Consider the following 13,096-nt stretch of genomic DNA (forward strand, 5'->3'; position numbering starts at 1 on the left):
GCCTAAAACTGTTACGCTCCTACTGTTGAGATGCTATTGGGCAGAACCCAGGGTCTAGAACATTCCTACTAAACAACCCTCACCCACTGAGCTACATATCTAACCTTGAAACTACACAACCTTTTTTTTTTGTTTTGGTTTGGTTTTTTGAGACAGGGTTTCTCTATGTAACAGTCCTGGCTGTCCTGGAACTCACTCTGTAGACCAGGCTGGCCTCAAACTCACTGAGATCCACCCGGCTCTGCCTCCCGAGTGCTGGGGTTAAAGGCGTGCACCATCACCGCCCAGCTGAAACTAGACATTTTTAAACTACAGATCAAGTAACCTTATTTTTAAAAAGATTTTAGTTTTCATTATGTGTCTGTATGCATGTGCCTTTGAATGCGCCATGCGAGGCCTTGGAGGCCAGGAAGGGCATCGGATCTCTGGAAGCTGGGCCTGAAGGAGGGTGGGTTCTCTGCAGGAGCAGTGCATGAAGATCAAGCAGCTTTCAACTGTGAGGAAAGACTCTCAGAAGCCTCTGACATACTCTATGTAGTTGGCCCTTAGAGTACTTCTTTTTTATTTAGTTTGGGACCTCAGTCTATGGGATGGTGTCATCTACATTCCCCGAACAGTGCAGTATGAAACTATTTAAAACAAAAACGCATGACACAAAGAAACCTTGTCTCAAAAAGCGACCCCTCCCCCTCAAACAAATCCATGATTTAAAGTAAAGAGGAGGGTGTGTGTAGGCTATAAGGGATTGGGCATTTGCAGCTTTGGGGATGTTCCACCCACACTGAGGGACCACGATCAAGAAATCTGATGTGTTTTTGATTAGGCAATTTCAAACATGAGCGATAGGATGTAGACCGGTCCTCCTGCTTGCTAACTGTATAACTTAAGTCACCTGGACTCAGTTTCTTCCTCTGCAAAGCGAGGAAAACAGAACCTATCTACAGGGGTGCTGCGGGGATAAAATCAATGGCAAAGTCCTCGGGAACAAACACAAGATGCGGAAGGGAGATGGTCAGGCCAGCCTCCAGGAAGAACAAGACTGTGGTCTTCTGCTGTCATCACAATGCTTTCTCCTGTGTGGACGAGTCCAGACAGCCTCCAGCCACCAGAGCAGAGCAGACCATGCAGCTGCAGCCTTGCTCTAGCCAAGTGCTTGTTCAGTTTCTGCTACCCACTTTACTTCACCGGCTCCTAACTGCAGCAGCCCTATTCCCTGTCAGTCCTCAGGGGGGCAGGTATGTCAGAAGGTCCCACGTGAGCTCTTGGAACTTTGATAACATCTGGTGCACTGCCTCCTCCTTGGGCACCTCCACCCCAGCCAAGCAGAAGCTCGGAGGGTCACTTCTGATGCTGCTCAGCATAGTATTCATGTAGGACAAACTGTGCTCGCCTGTCTGTCTGCCTGTCATCTGTCTGCCTGCCTGCCTGCCTGCCTCCCTCTCTCCCTCCCTCTGTGTCTCAGACACGGTCTTATGATGGAGCCCTGTCAGTGCTAGAACTTACTATGTAGACCAGGCTGATCTCAAACTCACTGAGATCTGTCTGCCACCATGCCTGGCTTTTTCTATTGATAACGGATGATAGCAAGACCCACAGTGAACCCAGGAACTGCATTTTCAGCATGGTCCCCAAAGAGGTCACTGTCGGGAGATGGAGCACGGAAAGAAGTTGGTGAGGATCCCAAACACTAACTCATGATTGCTGCCTGGGGCTCACCCACACACAGATGCAGCCCTCACACTCTCAGCCAAGGAGTGGGCGTGAACAAAGGGTACAGGCTTATGGGGTTGGGGAAGAAGGGAGGCACGCATATGCACGGGATGATGCGTACAAGATGGAGTGGGTGGGGAAGGAAAAGAAGCAAATGACAAACAGACTCCAGATGCCTGTGTTTCTGGTATTTACAACACGGTAAGACACTGCAGTCCACAGTAGCTATCAGAGCACCAACATTACTTCTGGAGATAATGTTTTTGTTGTTTGGGGTTTTTTTTGGGGGGGGGGGGGACCGCACAAATGTACAAATGCTAGATAATAGGATGGTTGACTGTTTAGGCTTTAGTGTTTTAGAAACAATCTTTAGCCCAGAGAAATTAACTACATGATTGAAGAAGTTACTGATCCACTGTCGTCTTTATCTAATTGTGCTCAACTACTTTAAACCATAGCAGCCACACAAGAACGCTCAGTAATGTCACCTGTTGTTAAATTTTATGAGACATAAGCCTGATGAGGGCCTGCCTCCAGCCAAGGTACTCCCTGGAGCTTGTAGTCCAAGCAGCAGTGAACAACCACCTTTGAAGCTGGAGCTATCTGCCAACAGCATCCTTTCCCCCGGGTTTTACAGAGGACATTACACAGATGTAAGGGAAAGGGGTCCATAAAGGGTAGACCACAGGGTGAAGAAACAAGCAGGCATAGAAGCACTTCCCACTAGCCACATCCCTCTGGGTACACTCACCGAGTCCGGGTCTCTCTGCTGTTCAAGGAAAGCTGAAAATTCCACCAGGCGAAGCTTGGTTGTGCCGATGGAACGGCCCTGCCAGGCAGGGACCGAGGGAGCTGGGGCTGACGCAGGCTCAAACCCTGAAATAACAATGGTCACCTTTACACAAGTCCACGTGTGCCTCGTCCTAGACCTCAGTGGGGCCTAGAAGGGAAGGACGACTCCCTCCGCTAGGGGCACCCAGGCAGTGTGACAGCTAAGCAGACTGCACGAGGCTCATCATGAAGACAGCTTCAGCTAAGGTTAAGGGACCGTGGCAGGAGGACAACACTGTGATGGTTGATAATGCTTAAGGTCCACCAAAAGGCTTGACTAAATTTAGAGTCACTTTGGTAAAACATCCGCGAGGTTTAACTTAAGGAAAGAGGCGCCCAGAAGGTGCATAACACCATCTCACGGCCAGAGTCCTGAACTACGTGTAAGAGACAGAGTTGAGCACCTGCACTGCTCTCTTTGCTTCCTGTCTTATGGATGGAACACGACCAGCTGTCTCACACTCCTCTCACCCTGACTTCACTGCCACGGTGGACTACACCCTCAAACTGTGAACCCAAACAAAACTTTCCTCCTTCAGCTGCTTGTACTGAAATTTTGTCAAAGCGACTAATACAGGCAGCTAGTCCTGGGCAAAGAGGGCAGGCTGCAGAGCAAGGGAAGGATGGCAGAAGCACCTAGGGAATTGCTTGTGAAGGCATCCTGTCAAGTCAGGACTCACAGAGCACTGCTTCTATTGGCTCACCTTCTATCTCAAGACTGTGACCATTCCCTCAGGATGCTCCATGGAAGCAGAGGCCAACAAGGGATTGCAATTTTATTTGGGACACTAAAGGGGGTAAATCAAGGATTATACAACACCACAAGAATTTCAGCTGAGTGACACTATGTATACCTGGGTAAGAGAATTCACGGTAAGGCGGCCAGAAGGGCCAGCCAGGCTCACAGCTTCTGCTCTGAGCTCCCATGGAAGCCCTCCACTGCAGAAGGAAACCAGCCAGGAACTGAAATTCACTATCTAAGAAAGCTGAAGTTATCTGTGCCTGACTGAGATTGCAGGACTTGGCAGCTGCTGAGGACGGCAGCCACAACAACTTCCCCTTCTAAGTGGAACCCAGCATCTTAGGTGAAAGTGGCCAGGCTTCCTGTTTCCTGACAACCCCACAGGAAGAGCGCTTGGGAGAAATGGCTGGTTTAAATTTTATTCTTATTTAGTAGCTTTTATCATCTTATAAATGCTTTTCCTGCATATACATAAGTGTATCATATGTGTGCCTGGTGCCCAAAGGTCAGAATAGGGGATTTTATCCCCTGGAACTGGATTGACAAATGGTTATATTGTGTGGGTGATGGAAAATGGACCCAGGTCCTCTGCAATGGCAATTGGTGCTTTTAAGCACTGAGCCATCTCTCTAGACCCCAGGAGAAGGAGCTCTTCAGTGAAGGGACCCAGCGTCTGATGGGAGATGCCTGGGACTTTTCTCAGCTTCAAGATAGGGCTCGCCCTTAGGAGGGAAAAGAAGAGGGGTGGCTGGTGGCTAAGAACAGCATCACTGCACTCTTGGGACAAGAGAGGCCGGGCTGCCCCTCACTCCCCATCGAAGAAGAAACAAGAAGACTCACCTGGAATGGGGGCTGTGACTGCTGGCTGGATGGGGTAGGCCTGCTGCACAAAGGGCTTGACGCTAGGGACAAACAGTTAGCAAGAGTCAAATCGTGGGTACAGTGGTAGCTTTGGCCTCCAGTAGGACTCCCCCATGACCCACCACACTGCCTGGCTCCCTGCCTGCACTGGGTTGCCCATTTCATGCTGAACTATATCTACAAAGAGGAAGTTTCTCCCTCCAAACAAAGGCAGGTCAGCAGGCTGCGGGGGCTGAACACTCATAACGATTTGGTGGGATAAGCTGGCCAGGGTTCAGCTCTTCCCCTTGGTGTAGCAGGTACCTATAGTGAGCACTTTTCATGCCCACACAGACCAGGGTCATCTGTCATAGCCCAGGCAAGGTCTAGGGTGCCGTGAGCCAGGAGCTCCCTTCTTTAGACCACACGGCTCAGTATATACAAAGAAAATATCCTTTTTGCTTTATCCCCAAACTGCCCTTGACTCTTGTGGGCTGAACTTGCTCCCTAAATTCAAGGGGTCTCTGGGATTTCCTATCAGGCACCCCTATTGCAGGGACTGCCACAGTGGAAAGCCAGTGTCTCTGCTGACCTCTAGAAGGTGAGGAAGCCCCTGGTGCTGCAGCCAAAGCCATGAAGAATAAGGGACCTAATTCAAGTGTCTGGCTGTGTCACTGCTAATATTGAGGGTGGGACAAATGAGTCTACATCTGTGCTAAGTCTGAAAGGCGGGTCCTCTGCCAAGTCCTAGAACATGGGGACATAAGGACTGGCAGATTCAGGGACTTCCGTTTGACGATCTCCTCCCTCTATCCCCTAAAAAATCCTGGTGCCGAAGAAATCCCCCAGGGTGGGCTATCTCCCCCTGCTATCTGGGCCCTTCCCAGACTTACTCTTGTGAGGATCCTGGCTGTCCTGTCTGTATCATTCCAGGCCAGAACTGGAAGGTAAGAGGCAAAGGCTTCAGGGTTATAAGTTCTCATTAAAGAACAGTTTGTGATGTGTGCAAAATCTTAAGTCCCTTCTGAAGAATACCAGTGTTTCCACCCACCAGCTGTGGAGTACAGGTGTGGTCAGTGGTGTTTTCAGACCATAGCTTACCCTTAACCTAGTAATGGGGTGGGGTGGGGAGGGCTTCCTTTGCCATTGCGACCTGACAACTCTCCTAAGGCCAAGAGGCAATATGGAAGCACTTGAGTTTATTCTACACAGACTGGCACTCCTCTACTCCAAGTGCTTCCTGTACACCCCACAGTATGTAGTTCTCAATAGACTTTGAAATAATGAAGCCAGAGCTTGGAGAAGCAACTAGGGCCCTCATTTTTGCAGTGAGCATACCTAAGGCCTTTGGGGCCTGCTAGTCCCCATTGAGGGAGAAAGGGAAAATCCTGACAGTATTACTTATTTGATCAACCAAGACGCCTCTACTGGAGTCTCACTACTGAGTAACCCCAGCTTTGGCATCTAGAGAATGGCCATGACAATGAGACTACTGAAGAAGGCCCTGGGATGAAACAAGATGCAACAGACAGCTTCTCAGCCTTCAGGAGTTGCCCTGTGGTTGATATACAGTGACCCTAAGGATACAGGGATGGAGACCAAGAAGCAGGAAAGAGTGAAAGAGGCAGTTCACAACTAAATGGAACACCAAAAACAAAACATTTATCTCTTCCTATTTTATTCTTCTTATTTCCAATTTTCTTCTCTTTTCTTTCTAGCCTCATCTTTCTCACCTTCCTTGTCTTACATATCTATGAATCCATCATCTATCATCTATCAATCATCCATCTATCTATCCACCCACCTAACATCTATATATACTCATCCATCCACCCATCTACCTATCATCCATCTATCATTTGTCTTTTAATCTATTCATCTATCTTTCTGTCTGTCTATCCATTTGTATATCCACCATCTGTTATTTTATTTTGTGATATTGTGGATTGTCCTAAGGGCTTAATATATGAGCAAGTGCTCTACCACTGAGCCACATCCTCACTGAGCCCCTTTTAGTTCTAGTTTTAGATAGGACCTCATCAAGTTGACAGTCTGACCTTGAACTTATTACGTAGACCAAACAGGTTTTCAAATTTATAATCTTCCTAAATCAGCCTCACGAGTAGCTATACCATCATACCCAATAAACCATCATTCTGGATTCGGTTCCTAACTTACCCCCGGTGCCCCTGGGAAGGTGGGGCGTGGAATCCCAGGCAGCCCCAGCTTGTTGTGGATAGCAGTAGCCGAAACGATCTGGGCTGATGACATGGCAGCCATGTGCTGCAAGGCCTTGTCCTTGGCAGTCTGATCCTTGAAGATGACAGTGACACACGGACTTAATACCGAACACATGACTACCATGTGGGTCAAACAGTACAGCCACGAGCACAAAGACTACAATACAGAGCCACACGGGGGCCAGGAAAGCTCACATGCACAAAGAGAAATCAACACAGCCACGAGGCTGAGACTCTGACTTATGGAACTGGGGCTACTAGCAAGCAATACCTAGGGGCGAGGTTGGGTTTTAAACCCTTAATCAATTTTCCAATAGACAGGAAGGTAAACAATGTATCCATTGTTTCTATTTCCAGAAGAATTCTCAAAGACTTATCACACTAGGGGAAAAGGTGACCCTGCTTTCAAGTGAGAGGTAAGAAGCACGGTGATCAGCAGAGGCAGGGCCATCCACAGAATGTAAGGAGTGCTACCTGGGTGCCTGCTGTCACTGGGCCACAGCGCCATCTACAGAATGTAAGGAGCACTACTTGGGTGCCAGGCCCTGCTGGTATCATTCAAGGCCCAGGAACCCTAGAAGGCATCTATGGAGGGGCAGCTCAGAAGCGGCAGACGGGCAGGGGGCAGCCAAGCAGCATGCTGTCGGGGCACATGCTATGGGGCTAAGGCTACAGTGGTTCCTTTACTAAAGCTCACAGTGTAGGTGATGCTACAGTCGTTCCTTTCCTAAATGGATTTTTTTTTTCTACAAAGCCAAGACTGGTAACACAAAGCTAGCCAAAATAAAAAGTCTGCCAAGCACAGCTAAAATACAGATACTCAGTTTAGAGGATATACTTACCATGCTTGTTACCTGGATACAACAATAAACAGTTTGTTAAAAGAATCACGTACAAAGGCAGGGTTACTTTTCTTCTTTAGTTAAAAAATAATATGTATAAACACAACATTCTGGTGCTATAAAAATGTGAATGTGGGCATTATCTATACTTTAGGGGAGTACCACACAGATAGCTATCCAACAACCACCATTGGTATAACACCCCCACCCCCAACTCCCTGACTATGTGGTTATGTGGTGTCCCCATTATAAATGAAACAAGGGTCAGGCCTTGTGTGTAGCAAGCCTCATGGGTACATGCAAGGCTTGAGGAGTGTGAGGGTCTGTACTCAGAGCCCACAGGCCACTGAAGCAGGAACAAAACAGCGGCACCAACAACCTTCTACAAAGGTGCCTCTCAGAGCATACAGTGAGGGACAGTGACTGAGAGACACCAAGTGTCAGCCTCCTGGCAGCTTCCAAGTATACAGTTAACCAAAGGTGAGGGGTAAACAGGACAAGCCGCCAAAGGAAAGATTAAGAGGAGCTTGAGAAAGAATCAGACTTGGAAACAATTCTGGAAGCTTTTGATTCTCCAAAAATGTGGACAGCACTTTGCACCAGCACACCAGGACACCATGAGAAGTTTTCTAAAAGCTCATTATCAAGAGACAGGTTCATAAAGGATAAAACTATCCTACTACAAGTTGCTTGAAACTAAGCGGAAGAATAAGAAGGGAGAACAGGAGGAGCTAAGGATGCATTTTTACATTGCTGTATTTTATACTCAAGAGCTAGTGAGCCCTTAGCTGGCTCTCCAAGCTGCACTGGCACACTGAAGGCTGGGACACTTGCTTGATTGCTGGCCCCTGCTAGAATGTTCTAGCGTGACTAGGAAAGATGCTTAGGATCTCTTCATTGGCTAGCCAGTCAAACCGCCTGAAGTTGATGCAAGTAGAATTTAAGGCTATTTATAAACTTGTGTGTGTGTGTGTGAATAAAATTTTATGATGGACTGGGAGCATTTATGTGTCCTAAAGCACAGCTGAGCCCAACAAGCACAGATGTCAGGGCCAGTCAATCTACTTTGAAAGCCCCATGGCTTCACCTGGCCCCACCCCTCCCCTCAGAAGGGATCTATGGGCAGTAAGAACGGCTCTAGTCACAGTAAAGAACACCAACACATACTTGCTAGATTTTCTTGGGGCCCATCCCCGGTGAGGTTATAAAAACTCTCTGAGCAATTTGCTTAGGTAATGGCAGAGGAATGGCCATAGGTGTCTTCCCTATGCTTTATAACTTCTTTAGGGCCCAGACCTGGTGCTTTAAAAAAGGGAGGCCCAGACTTTTTGCTGCTCAGCTGGAGTGAATTCTGAAGAACAGAGCCACTCCAGAACCTGGCTCTGCTCAGTGAGAGTCCTCAGCCTCTCAGAGACCTGTGAATTCTGTGTCTATGAGATGCTGATGGGAGGGGTGTGTCTGCCTGGCCTAGTGTCAAATAGGATTGGTGCATTTTCGGGGGCAGCCTATGAAACCAAAGCCCAGGTCCAGTTCCTTGAATCTCCACAACCTACTGGCTAAGAGGACCTGTGATGTAGGAGGTTCTTCTGTCTATGTGTTGTTTTTATTGGTTAATGAATAAAGAAACTGGTTTGGCCTGATAGGGTAGAACAGAGCTAGGCAGGGAAAACTAAACTGAATGCTGAGAGTAAGAAGGCAGAGTAGAGAGAAGCCATGTAGCCCACTGGAGCCAGATGGACTTTACCAGGTAAGCCACAGCCACGTGGCAATACACAGATTACTAGAAATGGGTTAAATTAACATGTAAGTTAGCCAATAATAAGCTAGAGCTAATGGGCCAAGAGGTGATTTAAATAATATAGTTTCTGTGTAACCAACAAGCAGCCTCCTTAAAAGAGACCTGCTTGAAACATTTCTCTTTGCTAGGTATGTTCAAAAGTTCTTCAAACACCCATGAAGGCTTGATAGACATTTATTAAGTATGTATGTGCTGCCATGTGGAGGTCAGAAGCCAGTTTGCAGGAGGCAGTTCTCTCCTTCCATTCTGTGAGTCCCTGGGATTGAACTCAGATCCTAAGACTTGGCACAGTGCTTTGCCTGTGGAGCCATCTCACCAGCCTCATTCTCCTTATTTTGAAACAAAGAAATTAGTCAGCATGAAGGGAGAAAAGAAACTACCTTTGTTGATTACCTCCACAGCTTCAGAACAAGATCTGACTCATCTACTTAACGACACTGGCCACTCTGGCAGGCACATTAATAAAAACAAATACAGGAGAGCAGAGGGATTGTCTCTGTGATGTCTGGAGTACCCAAAGCTTTTCTGGAGTGAACTATGCCTGGTAGGGATTCAAGTGCCTGGCTTCCTGTCCTACCCAGGGCAAGTCAAGTCAGGCCCTTCACTTTCTTCACTTTTTTCACTTAGGAAGAACTGTACCTGAGTTTCTTACACCCTCCTGGCTCTATTATAAATGCAGGCATTTGTAGCTATGAGTGTGGCTGGCGAATTCCATTATAACCAGCATATCATAATCTATAAGGCCAGTGAACTAATGAACAGAAGCAACCGAGTACAACCGAGTAGTTTGTTCAGATCTGGGCACCTCTTAGCTGCCTGTCATGACAGAAAGCCAAGCGTGGGGCGGAAATGTTATCTACACTAGAGGCTCCTACACTTGACCCACCTGCCTGAGAACAGGCAATTTTCTGTAAATGGACTGAAATGTCTACACTTGTGACTTCCTGCCATTTTCGGCAGAAATACTCTATTCATTAGATCTCATAGCAGTGGTCTTTCATCACAATATACATGGGAAAATTAAAAGGGTTGTGGTGGATGCGTGCATGTTTTTTTTTGGGGGGGGGTCTATAATCTAAAGCAACCCCAGAGATGGATAATAAGCACGGGCCAGGCTACACGAAAATCAGGATAAGAGCCTGGCTGCAGACCCTCTTACCCTGATGGGAGTTCGGAAAGACAATCTCTCAGCTGTCATTTGCAGCACAGAGACATGCGCCTGGCTTTAGAAAAATTATCACCCCAAGTGTCAAACCTGGGTAAATTGCTTGCCTGTGTCACTATGGGATAATATCCTGGTCTTTATCTGTTGGCTCTGCTCACCCTCACACAAAGGAAGAGGGGCTGATGGACCACGCAAGTCTCGGTGCTACGTGTAAGAAATGTGAGCTATGTTCACACACCAAATTAATTTCACTCTAAGATGTATTTGCACCTCTCAATGTTTCCAAGATGAGGATGAGATTTACAAAGGATGAACGTACTGTTTTATCTTGAAACACTGCAGTAAGTCAATATTGAGTTATGCTCTGCCTGTCTTAGACCCCAGGAAACACTGAGTATGTGTATGTGTACACAGAAGAAGAGAAACAGTCAGGGGGAGGGAGTGGGGAAGGGGACGAGTTCACACTCCCTGTTTCTCTTGAGCCCATGGCCCACTGAACTGCCAGAGAGTAGCAAACAGGGGCCAAAGATGCTGGAAAAGTCTGGGCTAGAGGTAGGAGCCTCATTATCTACCCTCCCTTTCTGGCCATTTATAATATGTTGTCCACCCTCAAAGGCCTCATCGCCCCTGCCCCATCTGCATAGTCCAACAGGCTGCGCCACTCATAAACTCCTCAACCTGAAACTTCACAAACTGTTAGTACACAGGCTTTCATATTCGTGATCTGCTGGCTGCCTCCCCTTTGTGATCAGAATGGACGAGGTGTTAGGGAAATGCCTGTGTGTAACATAATGGAAACGCAGCAATGTGAATGCACATGGCTGAAGAGGGTGTTCTTCAGTCCAGGACACTGTATCAACCAGACTCTAGTTATCATATGAACCTTTCCCTCCTTTTTCATTGCTTTGCCAGCACACAGTTAGCTTGCAAAAGCAATCTCATTGTCTCTAGACATTTTCCAAAGAAAAACTTTGAGGATAATGAATATGCGTGTGCCTATTTGTAGTGTATCTCAGCTGCCATTCATTAATGAACAGCATGCTATATATACAGATAACCTGTGACGTTCTCATATACAGAATATACAGAGTATATATACAAATGATACAACACACCAATTTATTCATGGGCTATATCATCTAGGAATTTAGATCCCAATCTGATTTATTCATATGGAAAAATTAGCACTAGTATGGGAAAATACATATGAAGTCATAGAAACCAAGAGCAAAAAGCTCTCATAAGCTATTACATAATTTCCTGCAAACTTGCTTTCCCCAGCAAATAAAATTATAACACAAGGGAGAGAAAACAGCAATTTGCTTGGGGGGCGGGGGGTTCTTTCTACCAGACAAAACATGAAATACTTCCCTAAGAATTACTTTTGCAGATGTTTCTAATCAAGCATAGTGTGGATACATGTGACCTCTGCAACAATTAACCGTGACCCCCGAGCAGATAAACATCACAAAAACATAAGGTGGTCTGGGCAAAGGATGGGGCCCTTGAATGTTTTCTAGCAGCGATCTCTAATTTGCCTATCATTGCAGAAGGCGGGAGCAAACACAAAAGGGGCGACTCTGGTCAGGCCACAGCTACAGAGGAGGAGGGAAGCCACATTCAGCACTGGCCTGACTTGCTGCCTAATGAGGAGCAATTAATTCATCGCATTGTATTCTGAAATGCCGAAGACTCCATTCACATCAAAGAAAAAATTTTTCAAGGCTTTTACACATTGTTCATTTTCAAATGTACAGGGCTATGTTTAGCTCTGTGTCATTGTCCGCAGTGGTTCTTTTCTTCTGATGCAGGCCCCTGGCTTCACAAAGAACCGCAGATGAGGAGCTGGGTAGGTGAGCCTTGAGACGGTCCTAAGAATCGAGGATGCGGGCCAGCTGCGGTCTGGAGCTCAGTCCTGTGTCTGGGAGCTGGCAGCTGAGCTCTAAGAGTGGGAGCTGGCCTTCACTGAGCATCTTCGCCATTTCCCTCAAACTCAGAGGAGAAAGGCCAGCTGGAGAGACCCATGCACAGCATCAAGTCACCGGGACCCTTCTGCATAGCTCTGCAAAGAACTTGCTTTGGCACTAGACAGGCTAAAGATTAGGGTCAGATCTGTAACCCCAGACAGGTCACAAAGTTTTTTCTGAGCCCTTTCTGCCTCCTTGCTAAAGTAAAAGCAAGGGCAGCCAGGATCAGACAAGATGGCAACCCACTGGCTCACCATCCAGGCTTCCCCTACCATGACCTGCTGCTCAGGAGCTCTGGTCTTTAGTGCACAATCTTGGTCGCCAGCATTATTCTAGAGCGTTCTCTCTGATATACCTTGGAGGTAGCTTAGCAAGAGATTTCTCAATTTAGATAAAAACATAAAACAGAGCTGCTTCAGTTTACCCTTAAAAAAAAAAAAAAACTTTGAATCTTGTTCAGCCTGCATAGAGAGGCAAACAGATTCAATGCTGGACTCCCTCACAAAGTCAGTCCTGCATTGCCATATTCCTGGCGGAGATTTTAATTCCACCCCACATCAGCTACTGTGCCTCTGAGACCAAAAGATTCATGTAATGAATGCAAGAGAACCTGAAGACTGGACCCTGAAGGAAGCCAGCATGGTTTCTCAAACCCAAGATGTGGCTTGAAGGATGTAGGTTTCCATCAAGGCTTGGGATCTTGTGTTTTGTTCAGGTCCCACTTCCCGTGTGGCCCAAGGACCACAGGGAGTGCCACACGGCTGTCTCCCCTGGAGTATGCCTTATTGTTAACACTAACTGGATGCAGCAGGCTGTACTTGAGTGATGCTCCAAAAAGTTCTTGAACTTGAAAGAATAAAATCAATGATTTGAACTTTTAAGTTCTTTGCTTATTAGAAGGAATGGTGGACTGGAAAGAAAGGTCTGTTCGAAGATCAAATCACAAAGGGCCCCAGGGCAG

The 13,096-nt window shown here is 47.0% G+C and overlaps 1 protein-coding gene across 9 annotated transcripts in view; it reads right to left on the reverse strand.

Annotated features, from left to right (window-relative positions):
- Tead1 (TEA domain transcription factor 1) overlaps positions 1-13,096 on the reverse strand; it is a 232,370-nt gene that overhangs the window by 41,326 nt on the left and 177,948 nt on the right. For 8 of the 9 annotated variants that reach the window (XM_050125913.1, XM_050125916.1, XM_050125915.1 and 5 more), the window contains 4 exons: positions 6,302-6,436; positions 5,017-5,063; positions 4,124-4,185; positions 2,462-2,586 (listed from right to left, as the gene is read on the reverse strand). In XM_050125913.1, coding sequence (XP_049981870.1) covers positions 2,462-2,586; positions 4,124-4,185; positions 5,017-5,063; positions 6,302-6,436 — 369 coding nt within the window. Of the gene's footprint in view, positions 1-2,461; positions 2,587-4,123; positions 4,186-5,016; positions 5,064-6,301; positions 6,437-7,205; positions 9,603-13,096 lie in introns of those variants that run through there. The other variant, XM_050125917.1, reaches the window with a different exon arrangement.

Source organism: Alexandromys fortis, unplaced genomic scaffold (genome assembly GCF_014885135.2).
Source record: "Alexandromys fortis isolate MF-2015 unplaced genomic scaffold, M_Fortis_MF-2015_v1.1 scaffold_250, whole genome shotgun sequence".
Classification (NCBI taxonomy): domain Eukaryota; kingdom Metazoa; phylum Chordata; class Mammalia; order Rodentia; family Cricetidae; genus Alexandromys; species Alexandromys fortis.